At 39.0% G+C, this 14,244-nt stretch overlaps 1 protein-coding gene across 5 annotated transcripts in view; it reads left to right on the top strand.

Moving 5' to 3' along the window:
* Positions 1-14,244, top strand: part of LOC145977713 (uncharacterized) — a 64,925-nt gene that overhangs the window by 36,770 nt on the left and 13,911 nt on the right. For 4 of the 5 annotated variants that reach the window (XM_083109948.1, XM_083109944.1, XM_083109947.1 and 1 more), the window contains 2 exons: positions 5,069-5,211; positions 11,591-11,852. In XM_083109948.1, the coding sequence (XP_082966074.1) occupies positions 5,069-5,211; positions 11,591-11,852 (405 nt within the window). The remainder of the gene's footprint in view (positions 1-5,068; positions 5,212-11,590; positions 11,853-14,244) is intronic. The other variant, XM_083109949.1, reaches the window with a different exon arrangement.

Raw genomic sequence — 14,244 nt, 5'->3', positions numbered from 1 at the left:
GTGTTCTGAGAAGGAAAATAGAACATGAAAAAGTTTTCACAAACGAGCATTTAAAATAATGTTACTTTGTTTCAATTGTGCACAGTCGTTGCTTTTCCAGGAATTCTTTCAATTCTAGTTCATGAGAAACCCGTTTGCACTGAGACCAATGGAAAGGAAAACAATCTCTCGCTTATTGCAAGCGAAACTCGAAGAATCTTGACACCAGTCAGACTGGTGCCAGCAAAAGTCGGGAGATAATTGGGCAGAATGAATGTTGGATTTTATACAGGTTTACTGGAGCATTGTCTGTTACAAGATTAACTGGTAAGATTAGATCTCTCGGGAGAAACAACACAACCTCTCTAGGTACCAGACAAAAAAAATAAAGGCAGGGCTGTAATTTTCATTCTGGTTCGGCTGTGTAAAATACATCGTAAAAAAAAGTCACTTTTCTTTGCTTCAACCAACTTCATTCACCCTCCTTCCCCATTCAAGGGAGCAGTCGAAACTCCTTCCTTGACTTGCATTGTAATCCAGCGTGAAAAAGGAAACGTGCAACCTGCGATCTGTTTTCACCCAATGCGTATTCTAGGACACGTCATTAAACAGCGTGGCAGTCGATAATCATTCGGGTTTGGAATTGAATTTCACTTTAAACTGTATAATTAGTCCCGATTAGCCCATCAGCATAAAATGAACCGAAAACAAGCTTTATGAAACTGCGCATTTTCACATATCAAAATATTTACTCTCACATTAATCGACGATTGAATGTTGGATTTATGAGTATTTTCGATGTCAAACACCCACCCCTCCAAACATTTTTGCCTTGAATAATGTCTTTTTAATCGGTCTAAGCGACCATTCCTACATTGAACTTTTTTTTTTTTTTTTCTCCACATGAATGGTTCTGAGAAAAAGCAGATGCAAATTAAATTTACAGATTTGCTTATCAGAAGGTGCAGAACATGAAGTTATTTTAACTCTTGTTTTCCTTTCTGGAGATCGAATTTCGTTATCGTCAAATCAAAACAGCTTTGCGAGATTCAAAACAATAACTTTTTCCTTCACACTGGATGAGTCATTGCTGTTATCGGCAAGCAAAAGCTTTGCAGATGCTAGACAAAACACTGGCGCCAGCTGCATCGTAAAAACAAGGAGACCAGCTGGAAGTTCGAGCAACAGGTGGTGGAAGAGAAAAATCCCAGCATTTTAAAGATAACGCAACTGTCGAAGACGGAACTTTTAACAGCACTGTAAAGAAGAAAGAAATGACCCTTGCTTTACATTTTACCATGCAACAGACAATAATACAGGCAATATTTCCTATGCAGACAACAGCATTAAAAAAACAACAACGGAATTCTGCAATTATCAACATTGCCGTGCACACCAGTGGCGGAGAATGAGCTGGGGAAAGGGAGTTGGGTCACTTTTTTTTTTTTACTTGTTCTATGGTTTTTGTTCGTTTCAAGAATATATCCAGAATTGGTTGCCCCATTTTAGACGTCAAAGGAAAGGAAGAGGGGTGGGTCCTTTTCCACCCTCGCCTGTAATCAGCCCTTATCAGCAAGAAAATCGGGGCTGAAACAAGCTGCATCGCACCCCCCCCCCCCCTACGTTTGCTGACAGGAAAAGAGGGAGAAGTCAGTCAGCCAACACTTTTATGGCAGATATAACGACATTGACACAATTAGGAAAACATATGAAGTGGGAAACGGGGGTTATGATGCACGTAAGATCGAAGTAAACTTTTGTGGAAACCTGGATGGCAGCGCATTAAGCAGGTTGACGATCTTTAGTTCACCAATGTGGTTTTGATTATCTCTAAAAGTTTCGCTTTTTTATGAAGTGTTGCAGGGAACAAAGAACACTTTTTGAATGAAAGCTGTTACCGGAAGTTGTAGTCTACAAGGCCGAGAGTTGCTCACTCACGGGAACCTGCTGAACTCTAGGTCAGAGCTGGACAGATGGGCCAGACTTCCAGGTGCCATGCATCTGTATTTTCGAACATTCCTGCGATCTTATCTCTCAAGGTGGTGTATTTATCGATGAAAGAGCTTGACCTGCCATACACATTGGCAAAGTCTGCAAGTCCAGCAGTCATTTCAGGCTGCTCCCCCCCCCCCCCTCCTCCTCTGCGAGTTTTAAGCAGCTCTTAGGACAAGGAAACAAGTCGAGTCGATTTAGAATAACATCCAAGCACATTCGATCTTCTTTTCTCGCGTATCCAAGAGCAAGCCTGGCAAAACAAGCCTGGCGTGTTGGGTAGCGGCTGTCGGGTGCGGGGTAACATTGGTGCGCTTGAGGGAGGGGAGGGCAGAAGTCAAGTGCTATTGGATATCACTCAAGCATGGTGTGGTGGTGTCTATTTTTAGTTCAGACCCAATTGTGAGCGTTAGAGCGCTCGTAAAGGGAATGAGTGGAGGAAAAAACAACGCATTTTTCAGCTGATTTCTTTCAATTTTTCAACTTTTTTTTCCAAATTTTTCTAATTTTTTCTAAATTTTTCACGGTTCCCGGGAAAAGGGTCCTTACTTCGAGAAGGTCGTTATACTCGGGGTCGTAGAATCGAGAGTTGACTGTACAAGGGTTGATCAGCATGCTGTGCCCCTGACACACTTCCAGATCTTAAGGGGTCCCGGGTTCGATACCCGGTGGAGGCACAAGTGGTTCGGATCCCACTTTAAACTGTAGGTCCAGTCCCGATTAGCCTTACTGTGCATAAAGTGGACTTAAAACACCAAATCAATCCAACACTTCCAGATCTTGGAGGGAAAATCTTTTTCGTGTGCTGCATGGCCTATCTTAATCATGAACACCCATCAAGTTTCTCTGATCTCATGCTTTTTGGTTTTTGTTATATGTGTGACTGAAGTGTGAGATGTGTAAGTATTCCAAAGATGATGGAGAAAACAGAGATTTGTGCAGTCATCAAATATTTGCTGAAAGAAAAAAACTCACCAAGAGACACTTATAACGATTAATGATAGGAAGACAGCAGGAGAGTCTGCCCTCTTATATGACATGGTTAAAAGATGGTGTCTGGAATTCAAGTGCGGAAGGCAGTCGTGTGAAGATGAACATGCTGGTGGACCCCAATGACTGACAGTTGTGAGTGAAGAAATCATCAGTAAAGTTAATGATATTGTTGTGGGTGACCGCCGCGTGACTATCCAATATTTAGTAGAGATCTGTGTGATTTCGTATGGTAGTGTACAGGCCACATTTACAGAATGTTTGCACTTGAAAATATTTCAGTATGATGGGTTCTGAAAATGCTCATGCCAAATCAGAAGAGGGATCTTCAAGTTAAAAGTCAGGAGCTTCTCTCCTTCATCAATGCCAACAAAGAGGTTCATTTAAAGTTTTGTAACAATGGATGAAACGTGGGTGCACCACAAATGCTAAGCTTGCAGTGGAAACACCATTCATCTTATAATCCTCTACGTCTCTTATTTCCCCTTTATAAATAATAAAGAAGTGAGACGTGGATTATATTATCGGCGCAGTGGAAGTTAATTATCTTCAGTAGGTAATTAAACTATTTAATGTAAACTTAATATTCATTCAACCATAATATTTATTAACAAATCAAATCAGTAAATATACTTTCGAAATTTATATATGTATCACATGGTTAATTCACATCCCAACTAAACACCGAAGAACAACGTTTTAGTTTACTCAACAAAAATAACCATATATAATCTCCTCATTAAATTGTAACAGTCAGTCCAATTAAGTCGTCAAAAGTCAGTATGTAACGGCTATATGAGTCAACTGCAGCCCTGCCCAAAACCCCCACAGCCAACATGACCCGGAGCAATCTACCCTTAAAAAAAATCCTTCTTTAGCACTTTTAAGAAGTCGAAATATCTATATTAACGTTAGGCAAATTACACCAGGCCATGCAGGCCGAAAAGGGTGATACACGGAAATACAGTATACTCAGCCTGGGTGCAGTTAGTCCTACGTCTCCCCCAGTCGGCAAGGATCTGCCATGCCAAACTCCTCGCTCATCCAGCACAGAAGTCTAGCCAATGGCATACCCTACCTTAGTCACATGTATATTGAGTCTTCCATACGTCACCAATGAGCTATCGTACACTATGGGCTTACAATCTCCAGCACCAATGAAGTTCAAGGTTTGACAGTCCAAATGCAAGGTTATGGCTTCCATATTTTGGGATGTAAAGGGGGGGGATACTGCTGGTGGAATACCTTGAACAAGGCACCATGAGTTACTAGCCTAATTGAAAAAGTATGAAATGCTATAAAACAATGAGGCGTGGAAAGCTTGCCCAGGGGTATCCTCTATCAGCATGATAATGTGCTAGTTCACACCACAAATTGCAATGGCTACTTTACACACAGCACAATTCCAATTGGTTAATTACCGACCTCATTTCCTGGACTTACCCTCCAGTGACTACCACCTGTTTCCAAATCCCCCCAAGAAAAAAAAGACCCACTTGCATTGGAAGAGTTTTAGCAGCGATTCTGAAGTGTTAAATGTATTCCGTACCGGAATTGAAACCCTAAAGCACGGACTAGAAAAGTGCATTCAAGTTGCAAGGGACTATGTTGAAAAATAAGAGTAGTTAAATGGCCCTCTGGCAAAACCTTCTAGGTGTGGGGCAGAGCATGCTGATCAACCTCGTATTTCTTGTATTAGTTTCTTTCTGTGTGCTTCCCAGTGTTCAAACTTCTGGGTTGGTTTGAAATCAAGCCTCAGCTTGCAGTCTTTGTTTTCAGATTAAGAAAGTGTGAGCATCCTTTATGGGATGTATATTCCAGGCTAGTTACACTATCTGTAATTTTCAATTACTTTTTTTTCCCCCCACATCAATTTCAAACACTTGCCCTCTCATATATATTAGTTAATATTATCATTTGTAACTTTATATTGGTTGTACTTTATCGGTATTTGGGAAAAAAACATATCTGCCCATTCCTAATATTATTAATAAATGAAAATGCTAATTTACAGTGTACATTTGTAACCTTGGTTACTAATTATAGCTGCTTCAGTAAAACTTGGACAAGATGTTTTATTTAACAAAAGTAATTTTTTCTCACTTAGATTTTCAAGAGAGGAAGATGAGTTGATAAAATACTTAGTTACTAAGTATGCAGTAAATTTTGAAACTCTTTCCAAAATTTTTACCAGGGATTCGTGTCTACTTTCTGTGCATTACCAGAAACTTAAAGAAGGCATCTCTTCATGTAAGTATTCCCCATTTTTTTTTTTTTTTTTTAATGTACACGGTTATACATTTTACCTCCTGAATTACTCTGTCATGTTTTCATATGTCAGTGATAAGGATCAATTTCAGTGCATTTTTAAAAATAGAACAACCTGACTTTGGTAGGGGGTTTGGAGGGAGATGGCCGAGCAAAGAGATATATTTTGAATGTATTACTTCTGGTTTTCAAATTTCTTGTTTTATTTGTATGTCAGATTTCAATGTGAAGCTCATATACATAACCCGCAACTGTTTGAAATGCATGATGCAAGATTCAAAATGGCCATATGTGAAAAAACATACACACACACACACAAGAATTTGAAATGCAATGATGTAAAAACCCTTAGATTCTCTGACTTCCATCATTCCTGACAGTATAGAGCAGTATGATGCAGACAATCTCCATTTAAATTGAATGTTGGATAGACTCCAAAAAGTTCTAAAACTCATTAAAGAAAGCTTGTAGGTAAATCTCTTTAAGCACAGTGTCACAAGGAATTTTTTTGTCTTTGTAACCCTTTCCACTCAATAACAATACCTACCATATCCTCCCCTTCCCCCAGAGTTGAATTCTTTTCTACATTTCTTAAGTTTCAGTTGATATCAAATATTTTTATGTCTTACTCATCTTAACTTGAAATTATTCGTGAGTATAGTTTTCATAAGCAAAATACACCTTACCTTCATTGTATTTTGTAATTTGTTGTACCATTTGTATCATTAAACATATGTGTATTTTGATGAAAATATTATCTCGAGCTATCGACCAGATGAGTTGTGGAAAAGATTACAGCTCACCTGGTTGATTTCCCGAGAGAATATTTTTATCATTCGTCAACATGAAAGCTTCAAGACTTACTTTAAATACATTTATTTTATTTCTGGTACTATGCTGATATCAAATACAGAGCATTCCCTGACATTCGCTACAAGACTCGGCAGCAGGCAGCCTGGCGTCAGCGATTGTCTTTCCCGGTGAAGGGGGCCCGCGACAGTCGCATGCTACATACAGTCTGTTTTTTCGATCTCCCTGCCTTCGCTCTCTTTCCCTTTCTGTTGACGTTGCAGACTGACGCCAGTATAATCCTCCCTCGGAAGTTGTGTTGTGTCGTGTCCATGTGTGGAAGATTGTGGCTTAATATAGCACAACAAACGTTTACATTACAACAAAGGATTTATCTTGTCGAGTGTTACTTCGGAAAGAGGAATTGCGGAGAAGTGCAACGACGTTTTGCAACGAAATTTCCTGGTGTTCCCGTTCCACATAGGACCACTATATTAAACCTCGTAAAAAAGTTTAGAGTAACAGGGTCAGTTCTGAATAAAAGTGTAATTAAAAACCCACTTTACTTACTGAGGAAAAACTTGACGAGATAGGACAAAGGTTAGAACATTCTCCTCGGAAATCTATCCGCCGTTTCTCACAAAAAACTGGTGTTTCAAAAACACTCTAGGTCCCCCGATTTGTCAGCCTGCAATATTTATTTATGGGGAAATGTAAAAAATAAAGTATACAAAGACAATACGCACACTATCCGTGAGTTAAAAGAGAGTTTTGTACCAGAAATTGGGAGAATTACGGTAGACGAACTTGCACGTGTAAATGCCAATTTCCTTTGGAGATGCCAGGAATGTGTTGCAGCAGAGGGACATCATTTTCAACACCTTCTGTAGTCAAGGTTAGTACACAATATGAAAACTGTAATTTTAATAGCCGACTCTACAGACTGTCGCGGACCCCGTTTGCCGGGAAAGACAAACGCTGACGCCAACCTGCTTGCTGCCGAGTCTCGTAGCGAATGTCAGGGAATGCTCTGTATATGCTTCTATTGACTCCTGCTGACATGCTATTATTAATTAAACTAAATGTTTATATAAGGATCAGCCAGTCGAAAACAGGCCACCTTGTATATCTCGACATGTAGATGTCACGGTTCCACAAAACTACTGCCACTGGAGTTCCACTTCTGCTCGCTGCTCTTCCTTACTGGCTCCCATGATATGCTAGACTGCAAGTCCTTGCACGTCTGCACTTCACATGGCTCACACTCACACTGCTTCACACAAGCCTGCAATGCGACTACCATCTACCGGGAAACAACAGAACCCCCTTCCAGTGGCAGGAGTTTCATGGAGCAACTCCAGCATCTACAGGTGGAGATATACGAGGTGGTCTGTTTCACTGACTGACCCTTTTATATCAACCCACCCTCACTCATCACCCAATATCATCCCCACCTCAACAAAATCAGGCACACGCACTACACTCTCTTCTCCCAATTCTCCACAGTGGTCCTGAAACCAAAAACATATTTCCCGACAAACCCAGAGTGGTTTTCAAATGGCCTCCCCCCCCCCCCCCCAACCTCCAAAACATCCTGGTCCACAACACTCCTGGGGGAAACATCTACTGCCCTCAACCTCCGCATCAATAACCACCACTCCTCCACCCACAACCTGGAGTTCACTGTCGCGGTGTGGGTGGGTGGGTGTGTGTCCGGCTTAGACCTTTAACATTACAGAACAGTATAACTTTAGTTACATTCAATTTCAAATGAAACTTATTGTTTGTATGGGACTGGCAACTGTGGCCATTTGCAAGAATCACCAGTACTTTGAGTTGACGTGATGCGCATGCGCGTGTAACGCATAAATTCCACAATGGCCGACTGGACGGTTCAGCAGAAAGTGTTCTGCATTCTTTCACTAGCAGAAAACAAATCTGTGAAGCTTGTTCATCGTGCTTTTTGGCATGAATTCATGACAACGTTCCTTCCTATGTGAGTATTGTTAAGTGGGGGTAAACAACTAAGAGAAACTGGAAGTGTTGTGTTGGTGCGCGGGAAGTACGCAAAGTGGAAGGTATCAGAGGAAAACACTGAACACTGCATTGACAAGAAGCCCAAGAAAAATCAATAAGACGTGCAAGTTTTAGAGCTCAATATTCCTCGGCCTACTATCCATGATGTTGGCACAAAAGGTTACGTCTACGGGCATACAAGATCCAGTTACATCAACAAATTTATCCTGATGATAAACCTAGAAGACAGACGTTTTCAGGCAAAATGTTAACTGAAATTGACAACAACAATGCTTTTCTTGACAAGGTGTGCTTTTCTGATGAAGCTGCATTCCACACGTGTGGCAAAGTTAACAAGCATAATTGCCGTATTTGGGGAAGTGACAATTCGTGAAATTATGAGAGACTCGCCAAAAGTTAATGTGTGGTGTGGGTTAATGAAAGAGAAGATAATAGGACCGTTCTTCTTTGCTGAATAAACAGAGAGAGAGGAACGAATTATTTAGACATGCTTCAGAATTACGCTGTGCCTCAAATGCCTTCCAGAAACCAAAGGACACATTTTGCTATCATTGTATGAGAATTTCACGATGAGCATGTTACTAGAAGATGGATAGGAAGAGGATCTAAACCGCTTGGCCTCCGTGCTCGCCAGATCTTTCACCCCTAGACTTTTTATTTTGGGGGTTCATCAAGGACCAAATCTACAGTATGCCTGTCGAGAACTTAGAAGATATGCGTAACAGAATTCGTCAGGTGATTAACAATGTGACTCCTCAAATGCTAGTGAATACCTGGACAGAATTGGAATATCGGTTCGACATCTGCCGTGCCACAGGGTGGCTCATATCGAGGTTCTGTGAAGTGCTGGTGCTGGAACATAATAATGCAAGAGTTTTCCTACCAAAATGTAAATTTTGGTAAAGAAATTGTGTTTCTCTGCAAAATTATGCTCTTTTGTAATGTTAAAGGTCTAAGCCGGACACCCTGTATATATACATCTTGGTTTGCTGCATACAGTTTCTCCATGTAGAATATTGTTGCACATATGTGCAGTATGTTGTTTCTGTACTTCCAACCTGGCTTATTTAATTCAGGTAATACCTCGTTAATCTGTACTAATGGGGGGGGGCGGAAGTTGACCAGTTTAACGAAAGTCCGGATTAACTGAAATAACCTAAAGGAACAACAGAAAGTGCATTAAATCTCTGTTCATACCAACAAAACACGTTTATTATGGTATATTTAAAGGACATAGGCATAAATACACTATACAGTACCAAGTTGACCAGTTTAATGAAAGTCCGGATTAACTGAAATAACCTAAAGGAACAACAGAAAGTGCATTAAATCTCTGTTCATACCAACAAAACACGTTTATTATGGTATATTTAAAGGACATAGGCATAAATACACTATACAGTACCAAGTTGACCAGTTTAACGAAAGTCCGGATTAACTGAAATAACCTAAAGGAACAGCAGAAAGTGCATTAAATCTCTGTTCATACCAACAAAACACGTTTATTATGGTATATTTAAAGGACATAGGCATAAATACACTATACAGTACAGTACCAAGTCTGCGGGAAACAGAATTTCATCAGTGGTTGACTGCCTTTTCTTTGAGAAGTTCTCTTGATGACTTCTAGCCACATTTAAAACCTTGCATTCTGCTTTTTTTGGGGAGGCCTTTTGCCTGTCCGGATTAAGCAAAGTCCGGCTTATCGGGGTCTGGATTAACAAGATTTTACTGTCTATAGTACTAATCTATAGATAATCATACTATCCCACAATTAAATACTTACTTCATATTTGGGAAATGAGAGACACAGTAGTAGATAAATTCAGAGAAACTGGTACTCACTTTTTCCATGAAACTGTTTTTTTTTCATAGTTCTATTAATTTCATTGGCCACTGCGACCATCACAAGTTTTGCGGAAAAAGTGAGTAGCAGTTTCTCTGTATTTAAATACTTGCATTTGTACAGAGGAGTACAAATAAATATGGATACAATTGTAATTAAAATTGGGTTGAACATGTGACTTGCTTCAATCCAGTCGCTTCCCCAGCAACACACAGTAGAGTGCAACCCTGTGTGATTTAGCATTTTGAACACTCCTGAGTGTGATGCTAAACCACATACATATTGCATTAAGTGCAATATAACGCTGTGCATCCTCTACCACTCTAGATGAATAAAGGAGAAGGTAGATTTTGTTTTCGTTACATTATATTAATTCATACTATGGGAATGAGAGGGGGGGGGTAATAGATAATTAAGGTACTCACGTTTTCTGCAAAGCTGTTTTACATTATTCTCTATTAATTTCGGTAGCCACTGGCACCATCCTCCTTGCTAAAGCTTAACTAAAACATGAGTACCTTAATTATATTAATGTAAATCATTTTCAAGTGAATAAAAAGGAAAAGTAATAAATTAAGAGAAATTAATTTGGACATTGTGTTAAAGAAATCAAAATATGGAAGTCAAAAGGTGATAATAGTGACTTTCAGATGTTTCCTCACGCAGCTGATACTGATATTGCTTCCACTTCAGTTTTACAATATCTCTCAGTTTGGAGGATAATATACAACAATACTTACTGTACCTTTCTTCAATGGAAGTGAGCGTGACTGGGTCTGCAATCCCTTTGCTGTTACTACAGAAGCTCAAATTTAGGAAAGCAACACTACTTCAATTCTGAATTTTGGCAAAAGAAATGTTCTCTGTGTTATGAAAGCATGCCCTATCTACGCTACTGCAGTTCTTTTAGGACCTACTTGTGTGAACAGGGATTCTGCACATTGACAAACAAAAAATGAGAGTGACTTTTTCTGTGGACTAAAAGTTACAGGTGTGTGTGATTCCTCCCTGTATTGAACGCTTGTGCAAATGTAAACAAACCCATATTTCTTATTGAATTGATTGATTGATTGAGTTGGTGTTTTAAGTCCATTTTATGCACAGTAAGGCCAATCGGGACTGGACTTACAGTTTAAAGTGGGATCCGAACCACTATGTGCCTCCACCGTTTTAATTGAATTATAAGGTGAATAAAGAACATTATGAAAATATGTAATATATGTCTGTTTAGTATGTGTTCTCGTTGTAATAAAATTCTACTGTGGTTTGTGTTACATTTTTATAGTTATTATTAAAATGTTTCATATATATACCTATACGCCTTCATGGCGTGGTGCTAAGCACAGGGGAGCACTTTACCTTTACCTTTTTTATATATACCTATTCGTATATATTCATGGTTTCCTGCAGCACACCCTTTGAGAGCCACTGGTTTCTGTTGTTCACATGTCCCAGATGCTGTATTCTCAATTAATGAAGGCAGTGGTCCTTCAAAATTAATCAATAAAAAAATCTAAAACTCGGAAACGCAAAACTTTATTTATGAAATATTAAAACCAAGTTTACCGCATCCATCATAGAAATATGCGTATTTTTTGTATTTACTTTATTACAAATTTCACATAATTTCATTTTAAATTTATACAGTACAATCAAGAAAGGACATTTATTATATTTTATTTTTTACAGCTCGAGTAAAAGAAAAATGTAATATTAAATGGACCCTTGAAATGAAAAGCAAGTTAGTGTCAGCAATATTAAGCACAATGGATAGCACAGATATAGAGGAGCTAAGAAAACCAAATATAACAGTGAACTGGAAGAAAGTGGAGATATTAAGTGGCATCCCAGCAAACAGGGCTGCTTGTTATTGGAACGTCTGTCTCTACACTCAAGTGTTTTTAAACAAGCCTTTGGCTAATATCACAATCTTAGCGGATGTTATAAAGAAGTAAGTGAAATCCAGTTTATTATTTTTTTCTGATAAGCCTGAAGTATTGCAGGGTGGCTACTCATCAGGAATTCCTTGAATTCTGCATGAATTATTGACTGGGAATTCTGTGTGAATTTTTCTCCGTAGATGTAAAAAATCACAACTTTTATTAATCCAAAGCTCATTCAATTTTTACATGTTTATAAATGATCTGAACAGAGTGGCGACAGATCTGGAAAACCGGGAAAAGTCGGGGAATATAAGAGGTCAAAAAATTCAAGGAAATGTCAAGAAATTTTGTCTTGATTCGCAAGTGTTTCTTTGTTGAACTGTAAATGCAATGAAATGAATCTTCCAGGCATTTGATTTGAAAGAGGTTGTAATAAAGTGCTGCACTTTAACAGGAAATCTTCTTGCCAGTCCTTGGCGTCAACTTTTATTATGCATTGGACACAACCACAGTGCCAGAAACAAGAAATGGAAGGTGGGAAGTTCGGGAGGGGTAGACACATTTGATGAACCTCTAAATATCACATGCATTGCTTGGAAGCAAACCCTTAGAAATCATTCCAAACCAAAGAGACAACACAAGCTGCATGTGTTGCTTGTTTTCTCACTACTGTGCGCACATGTGCAGTGAATGTTTCCTTTGGACTGAATAGGCTCATGTCGCTTCCGTGTGAATTCTCTGTGTTGCTGTTGTGTGCCACCTGTCGCTTCAGTGTGAAATCTCCTTTAGACTGCAAGGGCGCCATTGGAATTTCATCACTCTTTTGACTCACTTTACTTTATTTTATGTAGGAATATACAAAAAGGTCTGTCCCTGCATAAAAATGGTTTTGCACAGGTTAACATGTATTTACAATGACACTGACATGCTATTTGAAATGAAGAATCCAACAAATCATGATGTTTCTAGTGAAGAATATCATGACAAAGTGAAATAGAAATCTGTAATGGTAAACGTTATAAAAATTTGACCCCCTCAGTTTTCTGCTTCACTCACATTTTAAGTCACCCTCCTCTCCCACGTCCTTTTACCCCCACGAGAGATGAATTTTAATTACAAGTGAGGGAAGTTATGGAATAATGTAATAATTAAAATAGGTCAATATTTCAATATATGTACTATTTAATCATTCAATTTAAAAAGCATAACTTTTTTCAGTAATCTGTGTTACTCTGCCAAGTTCTACTGAATTTTCACTTTTCGTCTATTGTTATTGAATTTAATAGGCTGGAGCTTTATAATAGGAGTGTCCAGAAGGTAAGTTTCAATTAGCCATAGATTAAAACAAGAAGATCAGTTAGTAATTGACATTTATTTTGTTAGTTACAGTGACCCATAACTTACTTTTCGACATATTCACCACCATTGTTCAGGTATTTGTTGTACCATTGCACTAAATTTTGTATGCTCATATCATGTGTCTGCTTCCAATTAGTGGAAGTGTCTTTACAGTAGCATCACTGTCGAAATGTGTGAGGTCCACTTGAAGTAATATAAAGAAAGAGACCCATGTACACTCAGCTGTATGGAGTTGTGCATGTTGGATCAGCCTTCCGTGAATTGTCTGCACCATCAGCTGAACATATTGTCACTTATGACGTCCAGTCCTTACATCTGTCACAATTGCCAGTGGATCTATCTATGCCAGCCTCTGCTTCTGAGTGAGAACTGCCATCGTTCTCTTAGAGTTAAACCAAGCTAAATTCCGGCGCAGGACCCACCTTTATTTAAGTAACCTGCGATTAAACAGCACCCTTCCCCCCTGTTTGGGCAACGAACGACAACCTTAGAATCCCTCCTCCCTGAAGCAGCCAGCAGGAAAACAGGATTTTGTCAATATAACTGTTCTGCACTGTGAATGGGGACCAGAAGATTGCCTTGTCCGGTTTTGCACTGCTCTCAATAGACTTCCTTCACAGCACTGCGACTGCACCACATTACAACTACATACCACTCTCTCCCTATCTGCATATGCATCGTGCTCCAGCCACGAGCGCCAAGTTCTAACACCATATAACTTACTTTCTGGACGTGCCTCGAGAGAGACTAAGAAGAATGAGAATTATAAAATTTCTTCCTTAAAACAACTGAATCATTATTAATCCCATTTAGTCGTAACCTCAAAAATAATCAAACATTTTATTTAAACCTGCTTGCAAATGCAAAAATTCCTCTGTAGTTTGTGAATTGTAGGAATTTTCCAGTTTGAAAATGAAGTCAATTTCTGGGAAGCTAATGTAGATACTTAATACAATCTATACCTGGAAACTATAAGAGTTCGTTATTTCCATGTACAAGTACGTGGATTTTGTTTAAAATTGTCAGGGAAAAATGCAAAATTTGTCCTGAAAAATCTGGAAAAGTCAGGGAATTTCATTTCTGCTTGCTTGTAGCCACCCT

The sequence above is a fragment of the Lepisma saccharinum genome, chromosome 23, assembly GCF_977018435.1.
Source record: "Lepisma saccharinum chromosome 23, izLepSacc3.1, whole genome shotgun sequence".
In the NCBI taxonomy this organism is placed as follows: domain Eukaryota; kingdom Metazoa; phylum Arthropoda; class Insecta; order Zygentoma; family Lepismatidae; genus Lepisma; species Lepisma saccharinum.
Note: the sequence above shows the minus strand (reverse complement) of the source record. Positions and strands in the feature narration are given on the sequence as shown.